The sequence below is a fragment of the Chelonoidis abingdonii genome, chromosome 19 (assembly GCF_003597395.2).
Source record: "Chelonoidis abingdonii isolate Lonesome George chromosome 19, CheloAbing_2.0, whole genome shotgun sequence".
Classification (NCBI taxonomy): Eukaryota; Metazoa; Chordata; order Testudines; family Testudinidae; genus Chelonoidis; species Chelonoidis abingdonii.
Genome location: NC_133787.1, coordinates 5,040,991 through 5,061,101, shown reverse-complemented (window position 1 = coordinate 5,061,101; position 20,111 = coordinate 5,040,991). Strand labels below are relative to the sequence as shown.

The window sequence follows — 20,111 nt, the reverse complement described above, 5'->3', positions numbered from 1 at the left end:
GTTATGATCGCTCTCTTCCTGTGTGAGCTGATCATATACTATAGCTAGGGTGACCAGATGTCCCATTTTTAAAGGGACAGTCCTCCTTTTTGGGACTTTTTCTTATATAGGTGCCTATTACCCCCTACCTCCCATCCTGTTTTTTAACAGTAGCTATCTGGTCACCCTAACTATACCTGCCTTAATGTACATCCTTTCTCAGCATCTCTGGATGTCAGGAAGTAGTCTGTAGTTCTCTCTCCTTTGATATGGCTAACATTATGCAGCTACAGTAATGAAAGAAATTGAATTCTTGCCATTCCAGCTTTTTTTTTTATTAACCTGTTGACTGCATACACTTAACTGATCTCACTACTGCCAAACTACCATAACCACACATTGACTGTGTAGCCAGCCTTGGGAACATTCAGCCAAGAATTAATTTCTGTTCAGAGCAGGGCTTGACAACTGCACTGTTGCTAGTAGGCACATTTTCCTGGCAACTGCCATCAACTACTGCAAAACTGAGTTTTTTAAAAAAAAAAATAAACTACAGCTGCCAGCCCTTATGGCTACAAACAAAACTCCTCAGTCATAACCAGAGTGTAACAGATGCAGTGCTGTCTGTGTGAATTTGCAGATAGTGCCAGCGCCTTTGCTGCTGTTCAGAGCCTTTCCATGCAGGAGCTGAGTGAAAACTAACCTGGTTCTCCTCTGTTTTCACTACTGCTATTCAGTATCTTGTGGCCAACCATGAAACTGACAAAAGTCTAATCAATTCCCCTTACTGCTGCTTGGCAGAATGAGGGAATGGAGCTGTGTGCTGGAGAAGAAAACAGAAGATAAAGAGACGAGGGAAGGATAAAGTAAGAAACCTCCATGCAACAGGTGGAAAGCTGAGGGAGGGATAAGGGGACACAAACCAACCCTTGCAGAATCCAGAAAGCTTCTGAATGAGAGGGATGAGCAGAAAATGACTTCACACAGCAGGTTGGGGACTGGAAGGTGTTGGCTTCTCACCTGGGTAATGATATGGGACAGTAGGAAGGTTTCACCTTTCACACAGGCATTTGGCTAGAGGGATTAGTCCTCTGTGATGTGTAGGGTGAAATTTCACCACTCCTAAGTGTGAGCAGTGTGTAGTAGTGGCTGCATGGATGAGTGTATAATACGAGAGGGCACAGGAGGAAATTGAGAAAAGAAAGATGAGAGAAAATGTAAGGGCTTTGAATCAGCTAGAATAGGGATTCAAACCTGGATCTATAGGAGTGCCCTAATTACTAGGCCAGGGCTACACTCATGCCCACAATGACTGTCTTTATGCAAGGCTCAATCTGGTGGACTCAGGACATGCCTACTGCACTGGGTCCTGCAGGGAAGATAGATGAGGAAAAGCCTAGCTTGAGAATCCTGCCAGCGCTTAGTTGCCAAGTGTCAGGACGTAGGTGGCTCTGCTCGTGCACAGTGGCAGAAGCTTAGGCACCTAGGAACTGCAGCTGGCAGGTGAGCAATGTTTTTTCTGATGGGAGTGGGTCTAAGTGTTGGTCTTAGGCACTTTAAGAGGGAGTTAGCCACCTAAGTCCTCTTGTGAATCTAGCCATTGGGGGTGGGGGAGGTGCCTTCCTGCTGTTTATTGTTCATGAGTTGTCATAGTCGGTGCCAATAGTATTTGCAGCATGCAAATGAGTGCGCCAAAGGAGAGACATGTTTCTCTGACTGCACAGACTACCAGAGAGATTGAACAGACTATGCATCATAGTATTGAGTGTCAGATTTTTCCACTTCAAAGATCCCTCTGAATCATACTACTGTTTTGTATCTGTGCACACGACTGCACGATGAATTAGAAAATGCTGCTAATACTATGCAGGTACTGTTTGTTCTCCACTATGTGCTTGCAGCACTTTGTCTATAGGAATGTATCACTTCAACAGGGCTTGTGGATCTTACACAAATGAGACCTTTGTGAGGGTCCCCCTGTTCAATACTATTTCAGCTATTGCCATGAACTTCAATTTTTTTATGGAAGTATGGAGGTACTAACAACTGCCAGGTAACGTATCATATCAGAGCCAGCACTGTACACTTCTATATAACCTGATGCTGACCTCCCACTGTTACAATGGACTAGCATATGGTTTCATATCAAAAAGACACCTTTTACAATTATTACTAAACTATTTAATTTGTCATCCCTCAACACATGATAAAACCCAGTGTCCTATTATGCTGGGGCTAAGCAAGCACAGATGTTGCCTTTTGATGTGGAGTATGGGAAACTTGCCACCCTTATCTTATGTGCATGGCTGCAGTGTGCACCTGTACAGATGGCTACTAGTGCACATGCCCTGTTGAATGAGCGTCATTTCCTGGACAGTCAGACCTGGTACTTGTGTGCAATCACTGCTCCCTGGGTTCCTGTGCTTCCAGCCATCATGGTTCCACAAACAGCCCTGCTTACCCCAGTATCCCCCAGTACCCCGTTGTGCACCACCACCCTACCAGCTGCCCCAATACCAGCCCCTGCTGCAGCCCCCAAATACCCTGTGACCCTGATTCTCCCCTCCCCATGCCCCTAGATCCTACTGCTGCCACGCAAATACCCTAGGGCCCTGATTACTCCCCCATGCACCAAACCCCTGCTGCTGCCCCCAAATACCCTGGGGCCCTGATTCCCCCCCATGCCCCTAGATCCTGCTACTGCCCCCCAAATACCCAGGGGCCCTGATTGCTTCCCTATGCACCAAACCCTGCTGCTGCCCCCAAATACCTTGGAGCCCTGATTTCCCCCCCCCATGTGCCTAGATCCTGCTGCTGTCCCCCAAATACCTGGGGGCCCTGATTACTCCCCCATGCACCAAACCCCTGCTGCTGCCCCCAAATACCCTGGAGCCGTGATTCCCCCCCCCATGCCCCTAGATCCTGCTGCTGCCCCCCAAATACCCAAGGGCCCTGATTGCTTCCCTATGCACCAAACCCTGCTGCTGCCCCCAAATACCTTGGAGCCCTGATTCCCCCCCCCCTCTTTGAACTTTTCTCCCATCACTGCTAGCTTATTGGTTATACACTGGTCATTACGCAGTATGAAGACTTAGAAGCCTTCCAACAGCCAGTTCCAAATCATTCACATTTGAGGGATAGGCCAGGGAGGATCCCAAATGACAATTCTCAGGTTGGTCTGACACAGTGTTGGTGTGTAGTGTGCCACTATAAATCTGGGAATTCTGCAGCCAGAAGACAAGGAATTTTCCTCATTAGGCCTTGGGGCATCTCATGCCTTGAGGCATCCTCCATGATGCTCTTTATTGGTACATATCAAGGATGGATATATAGCGCACTGTTTTAAAGATCAGTATGTAATAATAGTCAAAGTGAGTCCTCAGGGTGAAGTTAATTCCCACAAAGTTGAGGACCTTTAAGAATGACAGAGAAGGGAACAGCTGGGAATAGATGTGATGTATGGGCCAATACTGAGGTCTTTATTTTAGTTTTTACTAAAAATTATTCATTTCAATTTCTTTTGAAGTCAGTTGTGAGTTTGCTTAAATAATGATATAAGAAAAAACTGGAGTGAAGACCTCAGGATGTGTTGATTCAAGCGCTACTGAAGCTCAAAGGCCTACTGAAGCAAATTAATGACTGGAGGATGGCATGGACTGCACCCTCAGCCAACGTTTGCAGATGACACTAAACTTTGGGAAAGTGGTAGATACACTGGAGAGTAAGGGATAAGATACAGAGGACTAGACAAATTAGAGGATTGGGCCAAAAGAAATCTGATGAGGTTCAACAAGGACAAGTGCTAGAGTCCTGCCACTTAGGACGGAAGAACTCCCATGCACTGCTACAGACAAGGAACCGAGTGGCTAGGCAGCAGTTCTGCAGAAAAGGACCTAGGGGTTACAGTGGATGAGAAGCTGGATATGAGTCGAGCAGTGTCCCCTTGTTGCCAAGAAGGCTAATGGCATTTGGGGCTGTATAAGTAGGGACATTGCCAGTGATTTCCCTACACCCCCCGCTGATTTCCCCAACCCCCTGTTTTGTGAACTAGTTACATGTCAAACCCTGGTGCTGAACTTCAATTGCGACTACATGTCCTCATCACCCACAACCATTTGGGGACAATAAATATACCTTCAAGTCAGCGGCACTGCTATGGGTACCCGCATGGGCCGCAACAGTATGTCAACATTATTATGGCTGACTTTTAGAACAATGCTTCCTTAGCTCTCATCCCCTAATGCCCCTACTCTACTTGCATTACATGGATGACATCTTCATCATCTGGACCCATGGAAAGAAGCCCTTGAGGAATTCCACCATGATTTCAACAATTTCCATCCCACCATCAACCTCAGCCTGGACCAGTCCACACAAGCAGATCCACTTCTTGACACTACAGTGCTAATAAGCGATGGTCACATAAACACCACCCTATACCGGAACCTACTGACTGCTATATACTTACCTACATGCCTCCAGCTTCATCCCAGACACACCACACGATCCATTGTCTACACGCCAAGCTCTAAGATACAACCGCATTTGCTCCAATCCCTCAGACAGAGACAAAACACCTACAAGATCTCTATCAAGCATTCTTAAACTACAATACCACCTGCTGAAGTGAAAAACAGATTGACAGAGCCAGAAGAGTACCCAGAAGTCACCTACTACAGACAGGCCCAACAAAGAAAATAACAGAACGCCACTAGCCATTACCTTCAGCCCCCAACTAAAACCTCTCCAGCGCATCATCAAAGATCTACAACCTATCCTGAAAGATGATCCCTCACTCTCACAGATCTTGGGAGACAGACCTGTCCTTGCTTACAGACAGCCCCCTAACCTGAAGCAAATACTCACCAGCAACCACACACCACAAACAAAAACACTAACCAGGAACTATCCTTGCAACAAAGCCCGATGCCAACTCTGTCCACATATCTATTCAAGTGACACCATCATAGGACCTAATCACATCAGCCACCACCATCAGGGGCTCGTTCACCTGCACATCTACCAATGTGATATATGCCATCATGTGCCAGCAATGCCCCTCAGCCCTGATTTCCCCCCCCCATGCACCTAGATCCTGCTGCTGTCCCCCAAATACCTGGGGGCCCTGATTACTCCCCCATGCACCAAACCCCTGCTGCTGCCCCCAAATACCCTGGAGCCCTGATCCCCCCCCATGCCCCTAGATCCTGCTGCTGCCCCCCAAATACCCAGGGGCCCTGATTACTCCTCCATGCCCCAAACCCCTGCTGCTGCTGCCGCCCCCAAATACCCTGGGGTCCTGATTCTTCCTCCTCCTCCCCAACCTCAAGCCCCTGCCCCCAAATACCTGGGGGCCCCATTCTCCCCCCAGTACCCTGGCGCTGCCCCGCCAGCACTTCCCACATCCCCAGGCCTGCCGGGGGCGGTACCTGGGCCAAGTCCCCGCAGCGCCGCCTGCTCCCGGATCCAGGCCTCGCTGAGCTCCAGCTGCAGCGCCATCCCCGCCTTGTTGCCGGGCAACGCAGCCAAACACCCCCAGCGCGCGCGCGAACCCCGCGCCGCGAGCCGAGGACAAGGCATGCGCAGAGGTCGGAGAATGGAGGGCGCGCGCAGTCCCGCGGCAGGGCCCGTTACTGGAACCTCAGTCCAGCCCCCTCCCTCCCCGCCCCACCCGGCGCGGGAAGAGGGGCCGCCGCTTTCGCCATGGTACGAACCATGAAGGGGGAGGAGGGAGCGGCCCCCTATGGGATCAAAGGGGGGAGGAGGGAGCGGCCCCCTATGGGATCAAAGGGGGGCAGGAGAGAACTGCCCCCCATGGGATTAAAGGGGAGGAGAGAGCGGCCCCCACGGGATCAAAGGGGGGAGGAGAGAACTGCCCCCCATGGGCTCAGAGGGGAAGGGCAGCGCCCCATGGGATCAAAGGGGAGAGGAGAGAGCGGCCCCCCATGGGATCAAAGGGGAAGGGGCAGCCCCCCATGGGATCAAAGGGGGGAGGAGAGAACTGCCCCCGTGGGATCAAAGGGGAAGGGCAGCCCCCCACGGAATCAAAGGAGGGAGGAGAGAACTGCCCCCCATGGGATCAAAGGGGGGAGGAGAGAACTGCCCCCCATGGACTCAAAGGGGAAGGGCAGCCCCCCACGGAATCAAAGGGGGGAGGAGAGAACTGCCCCTCATGGGATCAAAGGGGGGAGGAGAGAGCGGCCCCCATGGGATGCAAGGAGGAGAGGGAAGGAAGACCCCCATGGGATCACAGGGGGAACAAGGGCAGCCCTCCCCGGGGAGCATTGTGGGCAGAGGAGGGAGAAGTTGGGACAGTTGCTAACTTTGTAATAGCACAAATCTGAACATCCCTGCCCTGCCCCTTCTCCGAGGCCCCACCTCGCTCACTCCATCCCGCCTCTCTCAGTCGGTCACTTTCCCCCACCCTCACTCACTCACTTGCTCATTTGCACCGAGCTGGGGAGGGCCCCTTGTCTATGGGGTGTTCTGAGCAGTGCATGAGTCAGTGTGCAAATATTGTTTCTGATGCTCTCCTGAGATGTAATTGTAATGGACTCCTCAGGTCACAGTTAAGGGCATCATGGTTGGTGTCTGTCCAGCCAACTTGTCACTGAGGCCTTATCTGTACAGAGACTGGCACTGTGTCATTGCAATCGGGTGTAATCGGAGCTTTCAGTGCCGCTCCAGGCGTAGATGCTTTCAAATCTTTTTTCTTTTGTTTAAACTGACTTGAATTTGGGGCACTCTTTCCCCAAACCAGTGTCCACATGCAGACTTGTGCTGAAATAGTTGGTGTGAATTGCAGTTAATTTCATAAGAAAATAAGAACAGCCCTACTGGGTCAGACCAAGGTTCCACTTAGCCCAGTATTCTGTCTTCTGACAGTGGCCAATGCCAGGTGCCCCAGAGGGAATGAACAGAACAGGGAATCATCAAGTGATCCATCCCCTGTTGCTCATTCCCAGCTTCTGGCAAACAAAGGCTAGGGACACCATCCCTGCCCAGCCTGGCTAATAGCCACTGATGGACCTATCCTCCATGAATTTATCTAGTTCTTTTTTGAATCCTGTTATGGTCTTGGCCTTGACAACATCCTTTGGCAAGGAGTTCCACAAGTTGACTGTGCCTCGTGTGAAGAAATACTTCCTTTTATTTGTTTTAAACCTGCTGCCTATTAATTTCATTTGGTGACCCCCTAGTTCTTTTCTACTTTCTCTACACCAGTCGTGATTTTATAGACCTTAGTCATATCCCCCGCTTAGCCATCTCTTTTCCAAGCTGAAAAGTCCCAGTTTTATTAATCTCTCCTCATACAGAATCCGTTCCATACCCCTAATAATTGTTGTTGCCCTTTTCTGAACCTTTTCCAGTTCCAATATATCTTTTTTGAGATGGGGCGACCACATCTGCACGCAGTATTCAAGATGTGGGCGTACCATGGATTTATATAGAGGTAACATGATATTTTCTGTCCTATTTTCTATCCCTCAATTATTCCCAACATGCTGTTCGCTTTTTTGATTGCCGCTGCACATTGAGTGGATGTTTTCAGAGAACTATCCCCAATGACTCCAAGATCTTTCTTGAATGGTAACGGCTAATTTAGACCCCATCATTTTATATGTATGGTTGGGATTATGTGTTCCACTGTGCATTACTTTGCATTTATCAACATAAAATTTCATCTGCCATTTTGTTGCCCAGTCCCCTAGTTTTGAGAGATCCTTTTGTAAGCTCTTCGCAGTCTGCCTGGGTCTTAACTATCTTTAGTAATTTTGTATCATCTGCAAATTTTGCCACCTCACTGTTTACCCCTTTTTCCAGATCATTTATGAATATGTTGAATAGGACTGGTCCCAGAACAGACCCCTGGGGGACACCACTATTTACCTCTCTCCATTCTGAAAACTGACCATTTATCCTACCCTTTGTTTCCTATCTTTTAACCAGTTACCAATCCATGAGAGCACCTTCCCTCTTATCCATGGCAGCTTACTTTGCTTAAGAGCCTTTGGTGAGGGACCTTGTCAAAGGCTTTCTGAAAATCTAGTACACTATATCCACTGGATCCCCTTGGTCCACATGCTTGTTGACCCCTCAAAGAATTCTAGTAGATTGGTGAGGCATGATTTCCCTTTACAAAAACCATGTTGACTCTTCCTCAACAAAATTATGTTCATCTATATGTCTGACAATATTTCTTTATTATAGTTTCAACCAGTTTGCCCGGTACTGAAGTCAGGCTTACAGGCCTGTAATTGCTGGGATCACCTCTGGAGCCCTTTTTAAAAAATTGGCATCACATTAGCTATCCTCCAGTCATCTGGTACAGAAGCTGATTTAAATGATAGGTTACAGACACAGTTAGTAGTTCTGCAATTTCACATTTGAGTTCCTTCAGAACCCTTGGGTGAATCCCATCTGGTCCTGGTGACTTATTGCTATTTAATGTATCAATTTGTTCCAAAACCTCCTCTAATGATATCTCAATCTGGGACAGTTCCTCAGATCTGTCACCTACAAAGAATGGCTCAGGTTTGGGAATCTCCCTCACATCCTCAGCCGTGAACACCGATGCAAAGAATTCATTTAGTTTCTCTGCATTGGCCTTATTGTCCTTGAGTGCTTCTTTAGCACCTTGTCCAGTGGTCCCACTGATTGTTTAGCAGGCTTCCTGCTTCTGATGTACTTAAAAAAATTGCTATTACTTTTTGAGTCTTTGGCTAACTGTTCCTCAAATTTTTTTCTGGCCTTCCTAATTGTATTTTTACATTTCATTTGCCAGTGTTTATGCCCCTTCTATTTTCCTTACTAGGATTTAACTTCCACTTTTTAAAGGATGCCTTTTTGCCTCACTGCTTCTTTTACTTTGTTGTTTAGCCATGGTGGCTCTTTTTTGGTTCTTTTACTATGTTTTTTAATTTGGGGTATACATTTAAGTTGAGCCTCTATTATGGTGTCTTTAAAAAAGTTTCCATGTGGCTTGTAGAGATTTCACTTTTGGCACTGTACCCTTTAATTTCTGTTTAACTAACCTCCTCATTTTTGTGTAGTTCCCCTTTCTGAAATTAAATTCTACAGTGCTGGTTTCATTACTTCACTTCCTATTTCTGTGAAGTTGAGGCCTGAGTGTTGCGTTCACTAATGCAGAGCAGTTCACATAATTGTCATTTTACAGGCAGGGAGCTTGGGGCACAGAAGCCACACAGCTGGAGAGTGGAAGAGCCAGTTGTGGAGCCCAGCATCCCTGTTGGAGTTAATTGGGCTGTCCTCAAACAGTTTTGTTCCTTTCTTTCTGAGACTTCCTGACTCCAGAGATGTCAGGGTGCAGGATGGTCCTTTGGAGAGCCATTGAAGACAGATGCAGTTTAGAGCAGCTGCAGTTTACTGTGTGGCTGTTTCAGGCTGGACCTTTAAATAGTGATACTGTGTTGGACGTGCATAGATGTTAAAAAAAAAAATCCATGATGCATTTTGTTAGAGTAAGAGTTCATTAGTTTGCCCTGGAGTAAGTATGCAGTGCACACTGCGCCTGTCTGTTAGCTGTTGCTCTCCTCCACAGAGGCTCCTGCAGTTCCATGGCGCTTTATGTGTATAAAATGAAGGATGCTGTGTAATTATAAAATATTACTACAGCATGCTCTTCTTCAATGGGACACACTATGGTAATGGCTACACTGGTGCTTTAGAACGCTGCAACTTTCACGCTCAGGGGTGTGAAAGAACACCCCCCTGAGCGCTGCAGGATACAGTGCTGTAAAGCCTCAGTGTAATCAGTGCCGCGCTCCCAGCGCTGCAAGCTACACCCATAGAGGATGTGGTTTACGTGCAGCGCTGGGAGAGCTCTCTCCCAGCGCTGGCGCTGCGACCACACTCACGCGGCAGCGCTTTGAAGTTTCAAGTATAGCCACAGCCTATATCAGGGATAGCTGTTTTATTGGGACTTTTCAGAGTGTGATGCTGGAAAGTGTAAATGGCTGCTATCAGGGGGATCTTTGATATAGAGACAATCACAAACTTTGTTAAATGGGTGGAGCAACTAAATGCTGCTTCATGTAGTGATAACTGGAAACATTAGGAAGCCATTTTCCAAGACAATGGGCTATATTACAAGGCCAATCAGAAACTAAGGCCATGGCTACACTTACAGCTGTACAGCGCTGGGAGTTACAGCTGTCTTCATACAGCTGTGTAGGGAAAGCGCTGCAGTGTGGCCACACTGACAGCTACCAGCGCTGCAGCGTGGCCCACATTTGCAGCATTTGCAGCGCTGTTGGGAGTGGTGCATATGGGCAGCTATCCCCAGCGCGTTCAAGTAGGCTGCAATGTGTTTTTCAAAAGAGGGAGGTGAGGGGAGCGTGGGGGAGAGAGAGAGAGAGTGGATTTTGGAGCTGTCAGCTCCCCTGCCTTGCAAGTTCTAAGGACTGGAATATTACACTTCACCAACCTGCAATCATTTTAAAAGGTTTGAGCCCTTCAACCCACCCCTCTCTTATTCACTGAATGCAAATTATGCACTCCTAAATAGCCTTCAGACCAGATAATCAGCTGCTCCAACAAGGACTCCCCTCTCTCCCTCCACCGTGTGTCTTCTCTACTCAAGCAAACAGCTGTGAACATTCCAAAGCAATTCCCCTGCCTGCCTATTCTCCAGCAAACAGGAGCTGTGTTTGTTTTTTAGATAAGCAGCTCCAGGGAGCCCGGAGTTCAGCCACTCTTCCGGTTTGTTGTGAACAGGCGTTCTGGGATACCTCCTAATACCCTGGAGGCCAATGACAGCGGTTTTGGTGGCCACACTTGCGGAGCAGTGCTGCATCACCAACGCTGCAGTCCTTATACCCCAGGCAGAGCAGGAGTACGGCGCAGCGCTGTATGTGCCCTGCAAGAGTGGACAGTGAGTAAGTTGCAGCACTGGTGGTGGGTTTACAGCGCTGCAGCTCTCCAGTGTAGCCAAGCCCTAAGGCTATGTCTACAGTAGCACTTTTGTCAGTATAACTTTAGTCATTCGGGGTGTGGAAAAATAACACACTCCTGGCCAACAAAAGTTTCACCGACAAAAGTACTGGTGTGAACAGCACTATGTTGTCAGGAGATGCTCTCCCGCTGACAAAGTACCGCCACACGTTAGAGGTTTTAATTATGCCGGCAAGAGAGCTCTCTTCTGCCAGCATAGAGCAGCTACATGGGAGACATTACAGCAGCACAGCTGCAGTGGCTGTGCCGCTGTAAGATCTGTAGTATAGACATAGTGTTAGCCCTGTTGTCTGCCTGTTGTCCTATGTTTCCTGGGACTAATTGCAAACACAGAGGTGAGGGGATTGATTGGCTGCAGCTGTGTGTATCTGTGGCCTGGTCTACGCTACGCGTTTAAACCGATTTTAGCAGCATTAAACCAATTTAACGCTATACCCGTCCACACTACGAGGCCCTTTACATCGATATAAAGGGCTCTTTAAATCGGTTTCTGTAGTTCTCCCCGACAAGAGGAGTAGCGCTAAAATCGGTATTACCATATCGGATTAGGGTTAGTGTGGCCGCAAATCGACGGTATTGGCCTCCGGGCGGTATCCCACAGTGCACCACTGTAACCGCTCTGGACAGCAATCTGAACTCGGATGCAGTGGCCAGGTAAGCTGAGCTCCCAATGCCTGTAGGTTCAAACACATTGTCCGGCGTGGTTCAGGGAATAGCTCGTCAATTTACTCCCCCCCCCCCACCACAACGTGAAAGAAAAGGGAAAGAAATCGTTTCTTGACTTCTTTCAATGTCACCCTATGTCTACTGAATGCTGCTGGTAGACGCGATGCTGCAGCAGTGAAGCGCAGTATCCACTCCTCTCCCCTCCCTGGTGCAGATGGTGCAGTAGGACTGGTAACCGTCCTTGTTATCAGCCCGTGAGTGCTCCTGGCTGGCCTCAGGTGAGGCTGGCCGGGGCGCCTGGGTAAAAATAGGAATGACTCCCGGTCATTCCCAGTAGATGGTACAGAACGGCTGGTAACCGTCTTCATCATAGCAACTGGGGCTGAGCTCCATCAGCCCCCTCCCTTTCTGTGTAAAGAAAAGATTCTGTCCTGCCTGGACTATCATAGCAGCGGCATGCTGGGCTCCTCTCCCCGCACCGCTTAATGTCCTGCCTGGACTGTCATAGCACCGGGAGGCTGCCTCCCCCTCATTTTATCTCACTAACAAGTCACTGTTTCTTATTCCTGCATTCTTTATAACTTCATGACACAAATGGGGGGACACTGCCACGGTAGCCCAGGAAGGTTGGGGGAGGAGGGAAGCAACGGGTGGGGTTGTTGCAGGGGCACCCCCCGTGAATGGCATGTAGCTCATCATTTCTGCGGATCTGACACGGAGCAGCTGTGCTCTCTGATACACTGGTTCTCTAGTACACTTGCCCCATATTCTAGGCAGGACTGACTATTTTTAGAAACCATAAAGGAGGATGACTCTAGTCATTCCAGTTTTGAAAACCCCGGCCGATAAGCCAGGGGCACCCATGATTGCAGACAGTACAGAGTCAGATAACCCAGTTTGCTTTTGCGCCCCCGGCCGATCTCAGCCAGGGGCACCCATGATAGCAGCAGACAGTACAGAAGCACAGATAACCATCATCTCATTGCCAATTTACAGCAGAGCTAGCCTCAGACCATGGACGCACACCGCCGAATTAATGTGCTTAGTGTGGCCGTGTGCACTCGACTTTATACAATCTGTTTTATAAAACCGGTTTATGTAAAATTGGAATAATCCCATAGTGTAGACGTACCCTGTGTGTGATAGAAGCAGAAACTGAACAGGAAGTGAGAGAGCAGTCATGAGTATGGACCAGACATGAAGCAGAGATATGGAGCTCCTAAGGGAAAGGAACAGACTGGAGAGGCAGGCTTCGAAATTATGAGAAAGGAAACTGCCTGTGTAGTTTTTTTCCCCGTTGTGTTCAAGGAAACAGAACTTATACTTGGCAAATAAACAGGATAGCACCAAAGAAATACCTAACTTATATAATCAATTTCTTCTCATGAAAACAGTCTGGCAAGGCCCGAGATATTGGCTAACTGCTCAGGCCAAAAGGGACAACAACAGGAAAATGACTCAGGGCTTGGCTACACTTAAAACGCTGCAGTAGCCTGCTGTAGCACATCCGCATAGACACTATCTACACTGATGGGAGGGCTTCTTCCGTCGTCGTACGTTATCCACCTCTCTGAGAGGCAGTAGCTAGGTCAACAGAAGAATTCTTCCATCAACCTAGTGCTGGTCTACACGAGGGATTAGCTGGGTATAACTGCCTCTCAGGTGTATGGATTTTTCACATCCCTGAGAGACGTAGCTATACCAAAGTTAATTTCCATTGTAGACTAGACCTTTGGCTAATGATCATGTATAGTTATGACTGTTGCTTAATTTGGATCGTATTTAGCATAAATTTAGCAAGCAGTATACCAGTGAGTGGCATTAAATGGATATGAAGTTGTAAGCTCTTACCCTGCCACCCTTATCTAAGGCCTCAGTGTCTGTGGCTTTGGTCAAGGACAATTTTTCTACTGACGTCTAGTCAAATAAATTTATATTGTGGAACTTTTGTGACCTGTTTGCAATCTTTTGTAAGCCAGCAGGGCTTTCAAGCCCTGGAGACTTTTTCTTCTCTTGACTGTTTTCTCATTCCTTTAAATTCCTGCAATTCCTTATTCTTTAAAAAGCCCAAAACACCAGGGAATTTGGCACCAAAAAGTACATTGAGAAAACTTTTAACAATATAAGGTTTGCTTAACTTTTGGGTGCCATATCAAAGTTAAGGCTGCATGCACAAAACTTTGCAAACTAAGGGCAGGTCTACACTGAAAATGCTGCAGCTGTGCTGCTTATTCCTGGGGGAATTCTGTGCCACTGTGCAAGTGTAGAATTAATATCCCCCACAGATCCATTTCCCGCCCCCCTCCAAATAAATTATTCTGCAGGGGAGGCAAAGGGAAGCCATGAAAGGGGTCATGCTGCAATTGCACCTTTCGCCCATTAGGGGCTGATGTGTTGTCAGAAGAGAGACCAGCTGGCTCCCCACCAAAAAACCTGTTCCACAATTCTCCCACCCACACCCAGCAACCCTCCAGGTTCACTCTCAGGCTCCTTCCCTGCAGTTACTTCCCTCTCCCTCAGCTCCTCCGTTACCCTTGACTTCCCAAAGCTTTGCACTGCTTCTGAGGAAATATGTTTCTATATTGTAGTTTAAATGAATTATTACTCTGTTCTATATTAATATGCCTAGTCAGGAACCCGTTTTTCAAAAAAACATTTCTGGAATCTTTTTTGTTGCCTGTATTGTTACAGACATACTTGCTGAGAGGTCATTTGAAACTGGCAGGATTATGATGGGGTTTTTTTGACAAATGTGCAGAATTTTAAAATACTGTGTGCAGAATTTTGAATTTTTTGGTGCAGAATTTCCCCAGGAATAGCTGCTGTAGTGCTTCAGGGAAGACGCTACCTATGCCTACAGGAGGGCTTCTCCCATTGGTGTAGGTATTCCACCTCCCCGAGAGGCATTAGCTATTGTTGTCAAGAGAAGCCCTCCCATTGACTTAGCGCTATCTACACTGGGCGTTATGTTGGTTTAACTGTGTTGTGCCGGGATGTGTGCATTTTTCACACCCGTGCATAACGTAGTTATACCAACCTAATTTCATAGTGTAGACCTGGTCTAACTTTAGTCTTTCTTGATTAAAGAAATTTGTCATATGGATATAAATGTATGAATATATAAATTTTCACTTGAAATTTCTAGATAAAATGATCTTAAGGCATTAGTTAACGTTAAGAGTATGAGAAATTAGAGTAAAAACTTTACAGGGGTGTTGTAATTATCTCAAAAACAAGCATTCAGGGTTAAGGTTCACCTTAAAAGAAGTCTAATTGTGTTAACCTATGGAAATTCACAATTAGGGCACCCAGGCAATCTCTCCCTCCCCCCCTTATGAAATCATCAGATCTGTGACTGGACCTTCCATAATAATAGTTAATATATGCATTTCTAGATAGCAGTAACATTTTTCTGTGATGGTTGTAAGATGCATTAATGTGTTATTCAGAGTTGTTTAGGATAATACCTTATTAGAGCTGTTCACTTGGATTTTACTGGTATGTGTTTTCTGCTATTACACACACTGGGGCCAGGCTGCTTTCACATTAGTATAAATCGCTGAACTTCACTGAAGCCAACTGAGTTACAGTTCTGTCAAACATCCATATAAGTGGTTATAGTCAGACCCATTGTTGTCAGTCATGTAAGTATTTACTAGAGGCTCAATTTTATTTGAGCATCTACAAATGATATTATTCTTTAAAGTTTACTTTTCATTCAATGGTAACACACTCACTATACATTTTGGACCTGACTTTCAAAAGTTGAGACATGTATTATATGCACAAAAATGCATACGTGTTTGCCTAATTTGCATGCGCAGTTACCATATTTGTGTGAAATATGGTGTTTGTATGCACAAGTGATTGTGTAGGCAATGTAATCGGTCATATGCATGCTTGTTTCATCAGGCCCAGCATGTGTAGTAAGTGTGCTGCCACTAAATGGAAAATCAAACGTAAAGACCAATGGCATTTTGAAATAAATTATTATAAGACACTGCTTCAGAACCTACCCGTTCACTCTAGCCTACTGATACGATTTTCTTTTTCAATTAGAAGGAACCAGAGATAGTTAATGAATCTACAGAAGAGGACTCAATTCATTTTAATGTTGGCGGCTGGCATTTCTCTATTCCTAAAAGTAAAATTGCTCAGTTTCCAGAATCCCTGCTTTGGAAAGAATCTTCTGCCCTGGTTCCATCTGAAAACCCAAGACTATTCATCGACAGAGATGGATTCACATTTAGACACGTCCATTATTATCTACATACCTCAAAGTTGTCTTTTTCCAGCTGTGCTGAATTGAATTTGTTGTATGAACAAGCATTAATTTTGCAGCTGACACCTTTATTGCAGGTACAGTGTGATGTTATGTATTACTTTTCTACAGCTTTTGTTCATTCATAAATAATAATGACTACATAAAGATTTCAGAGTATGTGTGAATATATAGATCAGGGGTAGGCAACCTATGGCACGCGTGCCAATTTTCAGTGGCACTCACACTGCCCAGGTCCTGGCGGCCACCAGTCCGGGGGGGCTCTGCATTTTCATTTAATTTTTTAAATGAAGCTTCTTAAACATTTTAAAAATGTTATTTACTTTATATACAACAATAATTTAATTATATATTATAGACTTATAGAAAGAGACCTTCTAAAAACATTCAAATGCATTACCGGCACGCGAAACCTTAAATTAGAGTGAATAAATAAAGACTCATCCCACCACTTCTGAAAGGTTGCCGACCACAGATATAGATGCTTGGAATGGATGCCTAACAATTAATTTCTGTGTACACTCATTCGTTATGGGCTGCTGAGTACAGAAATAAATCCCGAATATGACATTTGACCTTTCCATCAGAGGCCATTGAAAAGTCCTTACTCATATTAAAAACACAGATTCATAGAAACATAGGGCTGGAAGGGTTCTTAAGAGGTCATCTAGTCCAGCCCCTGCACTGAGGCAGGACCAAGTAAATCTTGATCATCCCTAACAGGTGTTTGTCCAATCAGTTCTTAAGAACCTCCAGTAAGTGTGTGATGGTTCTCAGGGTACCTAGGACTGTGAATCACCTGGCTGCCCCTGCATCTAGTTTGAGAGACTCTTGCTTGTGCTTAACCGGGTATCAGCTCCCTGACATCATCAGCTTAGCCACTCACATGCTTTCCTCTGGACTCTGCCAGCCTTTAGCTTGTCTTGCAGGTTAGCAGTAGGTGCACTTCAGTCCCCAAGCCTCTTTGAAGCATTCCTCTGTAGCATGCAGTCCTTTTTCCACTGAACACTGATGGAAATACCAGGTCTGCTGTGCCTAAGGGAACAGTGTACCCACCAACTTGTGTGATTCAACTCAGAAGCAGAAGTACCTTGCTTAATATCACAGCACTTAAATATATTATAGTGAAAACAAGGAGAAGTTTATTACCGAAGATTCAAGTTATAGTGAGTAAGGATATTGGAAACAAAAGTATAACGCGCTTTCTAGAGACTAAACTTAACAAACAGGTTAACCTCTTGACTAAAGAAATTTATCTCACCTAATGTCTTTTGCTGGCTCTTCAGCCAAGGTCGGCTGAGGTCCCATTTTCGTGAGGGTAAATGCACTGCCCATTTACTTCCTACGGGCAGGATAAAGGGGTGTCTTGTTTGCCTTCTTATATCCCTAAAGTTCATTGTATGTACTGTGGTTAGCAGGGCTGGCTTTAGACACTGTGGGTCCCGATTCGAAAGAGCTGCCGCCGAAGACAGCAGCGGGACTTCGGCAGCAACTCAATTGGCTGCTAGTGCCTTCGGCGGCAGGTCCTTCTTGCAGGCAGCGATCACCTCCAAAGACAGCGGCGGGACTTCGGTGGAAGCTCAATTGGCTGCCGATGCAGCGATCGATCTGCCATTGAAGACAGCGGCAGGACTTTGGTGGAAGCTCTATTGGCTGCTGGTGCCTTCAGCAGCATGGCGGCAGAGGGTCCTTAGGGGCGTTGCGGGGCCCTCTTAGGGGTGCAGGCCCCAATTTGGGGGAATCACCCTAAAGCTGGCCCTAGTGGTTAGTTTCTCTTTTGTGCTTCTATCCTGTTGACTTCTAACCTCTTTGATAACTTCAATTGTAAATAGACATCCATTATAGCAGCTTACAATGCTTAATTTAAATCCGACAGGGAGATAGATAAATAAACAGCTTTTGTCTGACAGAAAACCTGTTTCTTCACCTCTGCTGGTGACGTATACCTTGACACAGAATCTAAGAACATGTTTTCAGTGTATATCGCTAATTCCTTACATAGTATCTGTCGGTGCAGTGTTGTTGTGCCATGTTGGTCTCAGGATATTAGAGAGACAAGGTGGGTAAGGTAATATGTTCTATTGAACCAAGTTCTGTATGTAAGCTTCTGTGCTTACATAGAGCTCTCCAGACCTAAAGAAGAGGTCTGTGTAAGCTCAAAAGCTTGTTTCTTTCACCAACAGAAGTTGGTCCAATAGAAGATATTACCTCACCCACCTTGTCTCTTTAATATACTGGGACCAACACGGTTGCAATAACACTGCATATATGATTTCTGTGTCTTATCATCACATAATCACTTTTCTGGCACACAGGCTAGTGCCTCTTCCTCATTGACATTTAGCTGGGATGAGCAAGTGTATCTGAGCGTAATTTCAGTGCTACATGTATCAGAGAGAGAAATGCATTTTCCAGCTCAGTCTTGTATATTGTAATAGTTGATACATTTTCTTCTCCTGTTCTAACAGTTTAGAGTAGAGGTTTTCAGCTTGTGGTCCCTGCAGTCTAAGGGATCCACAAAAAGTGACTTTGAAAATAAAGTTTCAGATCCCAGAAAAGGCATTCCATTTTTCTGATCAATCAAAAGAAGTGAATACCCCCATCTATTAGGTCAAAACCCAGAAGTGTTGTCATCACCATAGAAGCCCACAGTTTAGCACCCTTTCTCATGTGGCGTTAAATACCATTCAAAGCATGTGCAACATTTATAGTTGAGCTCTGTTCAGTCGGTTTTCAGTCTAAGGCTGTATGGTAGGGGTCCACGGACAACAAGTTGTATTTCCAAAGGTGCTTCGCGTCCGTTTGAAATATTTTAGGGGTCCGCAAATGAAAAAAGGTTGAAAAGCACTGGTCTAGAGAAAGGGATATGGTGGAATTTGACAGGCACTAATAATATTTGTCTTTCTGAAGCAGGTTGATCATGTAAGACAGTGAACTCATAAGCACCATCAAGATGTAGAAGATGGTTTTTTTGTTTTTTTTAAAGGTTGCCAAATGGCTTACAAATGAATGTGGAACCTCTCCACCGGCTTCATTTGAGACAAAACTGTAATGAGTCCATAAAAAGTTCCAAAACATGGCCCTTTTCTGCAGTGTTTTAACCCAGTACTAATTCAGACCACTGGCAAGTCAATACCTTGCTGAGTGGTTTCATGCTTGCTTTTTGTTACCTTTCTGAAGAAATGCTTCTAGCAGTTAGGGTGGTATTTTCCTTCTGAGGCTATAAGGTTACTTACACCAGCTGCACATACAGAGAGCTCATGATCATACTATGGTGCCTCATGTATATGTTCATTTTGAATGTTCTTGGACAGAGTTTCACTTACTCAGCAGATGGGTGTAACGAATATTTATTAAGGCAAAACAGTCAGAATAGTGATCTATTTACACTCACAAGTGAGAAGCTTAACAGGACGATCTCATCAGAGTCACCTCCAGCACCAGACAATACAGAATCAGCTTCTCTTTGTTACATAAACTTATTTATAACTTTATCTTTTCTTATACATACTTATTAGTCTCTCATTTCCATGTTAACTCTCCTCCTCTCTCTGTACAAGATTAATGTTAGTCCAAACTGATCTTTTCCAGTTTTATAGTTACTGTATCTTTTCTTGTTCTCGTAAATATGATTACTCTGTAATTTCTTACACATGCGCAACACTAAACATGATTAGTCTGCATTTTCTTAATGTACATAGTTCTAATCAGGCTTATGTTGTTAAATGTTATCAGAACAGACGCATAAAATCCAAAGCAGGCTACTGTTAGGCCTAAATATGCCTTCATTCTCAACAGTTTTTACAGAAGAAAGTTCTTGTTTGGCACTTCCACCCTGGCAGAAAATGCAAAGACTCCCGTACACTGGGGGAAACTTGCTCTGAAGTACTGTCAAGGTTCTGATGATTGTAACATAAGATTGGGTTTGCAGTTCACCCTTACTGGGTGATGAAGTACCTTCAATGGACTTCTAAGTCTGCTAATTTTACTTGTATTATAGACAATCACTGTTCACTAGAAGCAACAACGCTGTCCCTTTTCACTTGTTGTTGGCAACTAATGCATTGTTCATAAGATACTGTTCAGGAGTGCTTCATAGAATCATAGAATATCAGGGTTGGAAGGGACCTCAGGAGGTCATCTAGTCCCACCCCCTGCTCAAAGCAGGACCAATTCCCAACTAAATCATCCCAGCCAGGGCTTTGTCGAA

At 45.7% G+C, this 20,111-nt stretch overlaps 2 protein-coding genes across 2 annotated transcripts in view; one reads left to right on the top strand and one right to left on the bottom strand.

Moving 5' to 3' along the window:
- The window catches only part of LRRC36 (leucine rich repeat containing 36), a 48,638-nt gene extending 43,160 nt beyond the window's left edge, over positions 1 to 5,478 (bottom strand). Inside the window, exon 1 of the mRNA XM_032788452.2 lies at positions 5,409 to 5,478. Within this exon, the coding sequence (XP_032644343.2) occupies positions 5,409 to 5,478 (70 nt within the window). The remainder of the gene's footprint in view (positions 1 to 5,408) is intronic.
- A 95-nt stretch (positions 5,479 to 5,573) lies between these two features.
- Positions 5,574 to 20,111, top strand: part of KCTD19 (potassium channel tetramerization domain containing 19) — a 55,874-nt gene continuing 41,336 nt past the window's right edge. The window contains exons 1-2 of the mRNA XM_032788454.2: positions 5,574 to 5,685; positions 15,679 to 15,978. Of these exons, the coding sequence (XP_032644345.1) occupies positions 5,683 to 5,685; positions 15,679 to 15,978 (303 nt within the window). The 5' untranslated portion in view covers positions 5,574 to 5,682. The remainder of the gene's footprint in view (positions 5,686 to 15,678; positions 15,979 to 20,111) is intronic.